The 6,000-nt window shown below is 52.3% G+C and overlaps 1 protein-coding gene across 1 annotated transcript in view; it reads right to left on the bottom strand.

Annotated features, from left to right (window-relative positions):
* Positions 1 to 5,460, bottom strand: part of LOC127572475 (coiled-coil domain-containing protein 152-like) — an 87,615-nt gene extending 82,155 nt beyond the window's left edge. Inside the window, exons 1-2 of the mRNA XM_052019797.1 lie at positions 5,438 to 5,460; positions 1,902 to 1,992 (exon numbers count right to left, since the gene is read on the bottom strand). Coding sequence (XP_051875757.1) covers positions 1,902 to 1,976 — 75 coding nt within the window. The 5' untranslated portion in view covers positions 1,977 to 1,992; positions 5,438 to 5,460. The remainder of the gene's footprint in view (positions 1 to 1,901; positions 1,993 to 5,437) is intronic.
* Positions 5,461 to 6,000: the final 540 nt, after the last annotated feature.

A 6,000-nucleotide genomic window follows, 5' to 3' on the forward strand; every position in this document is an offset into this window, starting at 1 on the left:
GCTGAGTCTACAAACCTCTACAGCCTCTTGCGATCATGCACTTTGGAGTCTCCATACCAGGCTGTGATGCAACCGGTCAGAATGCTCTCCACCGTACATCTGTAGAAATTTTGAAGAGTCTTTGGTGACATACTGAATCTCCTCAAACTCCTAAGTAGGGCCGCTGGCGTGCCTTCTTCGTGATTGCATCAATCTGTTAGGCTGAGGACAGATCCTCTTGAGATGTTGACACCTAGGAAACTGAAGCTGCTCACCCTTTCCACTGCTGACCCCTCAATGAGGACTGGTGTGTGTTCTCCTGACTTCCCCTTCCTGGAGTCCACAATCAAATTCAGCACATCTCCAATGACTCTTAACAATTTTTAACAGAGGCATCATAGAAAGCGTCCTCTCCAGATGCATCACAGCTTGGTATGGCAACTGCTCTGCCCAATACTACAAAAAATTGCCTAGAGTTGTGAGCGCACAAAGCAGCCTCCCCTCCTGCAGCCAAAATAATCAAGGACCCCTCCCACTCTTGTCGTTCTCTTCTCCCATCCAGCAGAAGATACACAATCTTGAAAGCACGTACCACCAGACTCAAGGACAGCTTCTATCCCATTGTTATCAGACTCTTGAATGGACCTTTCATATGCTAAAGATGAATTCTTATCTCCCAATCTACCTCATTGTGGGACTTGTATTTTATTTGTTTACTGGCACTGCACTTTCTCTATAGCTGCTACACTATATTCTGCATCGTTTTCTTTCACTACCTCGATGTACTTATATATAGCATGGTCTACCTGAATGGCACACAAACAATAGTTTTTCCATTGCATCTCGGTACTCATGACAATAATAAACCAAAACAAAAACCAGAAGTGCCACAGATAGAAAAGAGCAGGCAGATAGTTCAGGAGACCCCTGATGATATCTTGCTTTCTAGCCAGTACCTGCTTCTAAATACCAATGGGGGAAGAAGGTTGTCATGAAAATTGTCATCACAGCTAAGACAATAGCTGCATGATTAGTTCAGCTGTACAGGGAGGGAGGAGAAAGGTAAAGAGTAATAGATATAGGTGATTCTAGTGTCAGGGACGTGACAAGTGTTTCTGTGGACACAGATGTCATTCCAGGAAGGTATGTTATCCTCCTGGCACCAGAGTCAACCTCCAGTTAGCAGAAATGTAACTGGATAAAAATGTTTCTTCTAAATTATTTTAATTTTGAATCACTATTTTCAATTGATAGCCTTCAATTTTGCTCAACCCCAATCAGAAGTACTCTCTTTACATCAACTCTATCCAGAACTGTTATAACTTAAAATCCTCATTTTTATTCTACCTTCTTCTTGAGGGTAAACCAGCTTCCATTCCTGCATTCACGTACTCATGACTCTGCCATTTAAAGGCACTATTTTCATTCCATTCAGGGAGAGTCTGGATACTTGTGTTCCAGTGGTGTATTGGTATTGGTTTATTATTGTCACTTGTACTGAGGTACAGTGAAAAGCTTGTCTTACAAACCGATCGTACCGGTCAATTCATTACACAGTGCAGTTACATTGAGTTAGTACAGAGTGCATTGATGTAGTTCAGGTAAAAGCAATAACAGTACAGAGTAAAGTGTCACAGCTACAGAGAAAGTGCAGTGCAATAAGGTGCAAGGTACACCATTGTTACCAGTGTCCTGCAAAAAACAAATCCCTCCCTTTCACAAAAGCCTTTTAGTCACTGTTCAGGTGACCAGCAAATGTCTAGTTAACTGTACTAAACTGGTAACTTTTGACTAGCTGGTGTTGCTATAGGTTTTTAAGTTTAATTTCTTTATCTAACTCCTGCACTTGGGGGAAAAGTTGACAACCTTAGTCACCATCCATTCTGGCATATACCATACTGCCAAGCTACTCATTTGCATACCTGTTCCAAAAGGGCAAAGTCTTCCACCAATTTGTCCAGATTTGCTGCATGTGTTGCCTTCTTCATCTTCTCCATTTTCTTTATTTTGTTGCTAGATGTTTATATATATATATATATACAAAATAGGGTATTATTACTTAGTCTTCCAAAAAGTCTTGTTAGTTTTTGTTTATGATTCTTTTAATACATTGACATCTTGAATTTGAATAAATCCCAAATTTGAAAAAAATCCCAAATTTGAAATATGAATTACTGGGTGTAGCTATATTCCTGGTTTTGTTTATGTCGTGTGGTAATATCCCAAAAGTCTTAACTCAATCTTTTCTTTACAATGCAGTATTTCCTAAGAATGTTTAATTTATCTGCTTAAACATATTACAATTAATTTAGTTAAGATATGGTATCCTACTTTCTAGATTTCCTTAGCAAGTTCCCCAGGGTGATATTTTCCTTGAGGGCAGTATTTTTATCTTCCCTTGAGCTATCATTAATCTCTGTAAAATCAACTATCTTCAAGAGCAGTTTTCTGTTCCCTAAGAGATGCCACTTAACTTAATCCCTTTTTTGTAGCCCTTCATTTAGTTTTCAATCTCCAGCCCATTCGTGATTTTTTTTTCACTCCTAATTTCCTCCATAGCCACACAGGTTATTTTTAAACCCTACAGCCATAACAATACTGTGCCATAACAATACTATAGGGCTATTTAATGCTCTTTTGAAGACACTTAATGATTGTTTTCATAACCATTACAGGCAGTTAGCTGGGTGACCTTGTTCACCAGTCATTGACAGTAAATATGCTGGTGAGCAAGGAGCTAAGAAGACAAATGGTATTTGGGCTTCACAAGTTTCTGAATTTAAGAACAGGGATGTCTTGCTACAAATATACAGGAACTTGTTGAGACCATGTCCAGAGCATTGTTTGGTCTGAATGAAAAACACGGCGATGCTGGAAAAACTCAGCAGGCCAGGCAGCATCCGTGGAGAAAAGCAGACGGTCAATGTTTTGTCAGGGCCCTTCTTCAGGACCCGTTTGTTCTCCTGACCCAAGAAATGATACATTTGCCTTGGAGGGAATGCAGTGAAGGTTCATCAGACTGATTCATTGAATGGAGGACTGTCACAAAAGGAAGGATTTGGTTGACTTGGCTTATATTCACAGAAGTTTATAATAATAATAATAGAAAACAAAATTCTGACTAGGCCAGCCAGACTGGATGTGAAGATATTTTCCCTACCTGAATGAGGGTTTAGAACCACCATCTCAGGATATAGTGCAAGACAGGACTGAGATGAGGAAAAAGAAATCTTCACTTAGAAGGTGGTGAACCTGCAGATATTTCTTCCATACAATGCACTGGGGGTCAGTTTTTGAGTATATTTAAGGTAGGTAGGTAGGCATCAAGGGACATGGAGAGAAAATGAGAATATGCTACTTGAGGATCAATCATGACCGTGCAGACTCGAGGACTGACTGTCTGTCTGCACGGACCTCCTCCTCTCCTGTTTTTTTATGTTTAAGTGTTGTCCTCTTCTCACAATCTTTGTTTGTCATGTTACTTTTCACTTCCCTGTGCTACCTACCAGATGCCCATTTTCTCATCAACTACAATTTGTGTTCCTATCCACCATGTTTCTACCCCAAATAATCTCTCTATTTCAAGCAACCTCTTTCTTCCAATCCCACTGTTCCTTCCTTTTTCTATCCATTTACCATGTTACCTATTTCTCTATAGCAGGATACCTCTCTATCTTGTCTCTTTATCCGGGCATTTCCCTGACATTCTTTCTCAGGTTCTTTCAGTCCAACTATCCTGGGTTCCCCCTTTCTCTCATGGCTCCTAATTTGAATTCACACACTGTCTATCCTGCATTTTCTCAGGCTTGGATTTCCCGCACTCTTTCTATCCCAGCTTTTTCTCTCTCTCTCTAGCTTGGATTCTTTCCCTCAGATTCCCATTCTCTGAATCCCAAGTTTTCTTTCTCTCCCTCTCTCTATCCTGGGTATCTCTCCCTCAGTTTTCCCAAGTGCTTTCTCACCCTCTCCTTAGATTTCTCTCTCTCTGCCCTTTCCTGATTCTCTCTCTGTCCTGGTTTTTCCACCTCCTTCACTATTCCTTCCTCCTCCTCCCCCTCGTCCTCCTCCCCCTCCTCCCCCTCCCCTCCCCTCCTCTCCCTCCCCTCCCCTCCTCTCCCTCCCCTCCCCTCCTCTCCCTCCCCTCCTCTCCTCTCCCTCCTCCCCTCCCCCCCCCCCCCTCCTCCCCCCTCCTCCTCCCCCCTCCTCCCCCTCCTCCTCCCCTCCCCCCCCTCCCCCCTCCTCCTCCCCTCCCCCCCCTCCCCCCTCCTCCTCCCCTCCCCCCCCTCCCCCCTCCTCCTCCCCTCCCCCCCCTCCCCCCTCCTCCTCCCCTCCCCCCTCCTCCTCCCTCCTCCTCCCCCCCCTCCCCCCTCCTCCTCCCCCCCCTCCCCCCTCCTCCTCCCCCCCCCTCCCCCCTCCTCCTCCCCTCCCCCCTCCTCCTCCCCTCCCCCCCCTCCCCCCTCCTCCTCCCCCCCCCTCCCCCCTCCTCCTCCCCTCCCCCCCTTCCCCCCCCTCCCCTCCCCTCCCCCCCTTCCCCCCCCCTCCCCTCCCCCCCTTCCCCCCCTCCCCTCCCCTCCCCCCCTCCCCCCCCTCCCCTCCCCTCCCCCCCTCCCCCCCCTCCCCTCCCCTCCCCCCCCTCCCCCCCCTCCCCTCCCCCCCTCCCCTCCCCTCCCCCCCTCCCTCCCCTCCCCCCCCTCCCCCCCCTCCCCTCCCCCCCCCTCCCCTCCCCCCCTCCCCCCCCCCTCCCCTCCCCCCCTCCCCCCCCTCCCCTCCCCCCCTCCCCCCCCTCCCCTCCCCCCCCCTCCCCCCCCTCCCCCCCCTCCCCCCCCCTCCCCCCCCCCTCCCCTCCCCCCCCCCTCCCCCCCCCCCCTCCCCCCCCTCCCCTCCCCCCCCTCCCCCTCTCCCCTCCCTCCCCCCCTCCCCTCCCTCCCCCTCTCCCCTCCCCCCCTCCCCCTCTCCCATCTCCCTCCCCTCCCCGCCCTCCCTCCCCTCCCCCTCTCCCATCTCCCTCCCTCCCCTCCCCCTCTCCCCTCTCCCTCCCCTCCCCCTCCCCCCCTCCGCTCCCCCTCTCCCCTCCCTCCCTCCCCCTCTCCCATCTCCCTCCCCCCCCTCTCCCCTCCCTCCCTCCCCCCTCTCCCCCCCCTCCCTCCCTCCCCCCCTCTCCCCCCCCTCCCTCCCCCCCTCTCCCCCCCTCCCTCCCTCCCCCCCTCCCCCCCTCTCCCCCCCCTCCCTCCCTCCCCCCCTCTCCCCCCCCTCCCTCCCTCCCTCCCCCCCTCTCCCCCCCCTCCCTCCCTCCCCCCCTCTCCCCCCCTCTCCCCCCCCCTCCCTCCCTCCCCCCCTCTCCCCCCCCCTCCCTCCCTCCCCCCCTCTCCCTCCCTCCCCCCCTCTCCCCCTCCCTCTCCCTCCCACCCTCTCCCTCCCTCCCTCCTCCTCCTCCCGGGCTTTCCCGCCTTTTCCTCACGTCCTGCCCGCCACGGGAGTCCGTTGGACCGCACCATCGGCCGCGGAGGGAGTGGGGGGCGGTCCCGAATCCACAATGCGGAGTTTGGATTGGCCCCCGCCCAGCACTGACTCCACCCCTTCCGCAGTCCCACCAATCATATCCCGCCACTGCCTGCCGTCGCCGCGCCCGTCATTGGCCCGGCCAATGGGCGCCGCCCACTACGGAGCCCATTCCCGGCCCCGCCCTGCACGGGCAGCCCTGTCAATCACGAACCCTGTCCCTCCCCCTGACAGCCCCGCCTATCACTGAGCCTGCCCCGCGCATCTGACCCTGCCCATCAGCTCCCCATCCCCACCAATCAGCAACCTAGCCCTGCCCCAGCCCCACGCATGCCTGACACAGCCCTGCCAATCACGGACAGCCCCACCCACTTCTGCTCTTATCTTGTCCCTCATTGGTTCAGTCCCACTGTCGTCTCTGTTGAGCCTTTATATGCCCCCGCCCCACCCATCAGCCCCACCCTGCCCCACCCCACCCATCAGCCCCTCCCATCAGCCCCACCCAGTGCCCCACCCCATCAA

This window comes from Pristis pectinata, chromosome 7 (assembly GCF_009764475.1).
Source record: "Pristis pectinata isolate sPriPec2 chromosome 7, sPriPec2.1.pri, whole genome shotgun sequence".
Classification (NCBI taxonomy): domain Eukaryota; kingdom Metazoa; phylum Chordata; class Chondrichthyes; order Rhinopristiformes; family Pristidae; genus Pristis; species Pristis pectinata.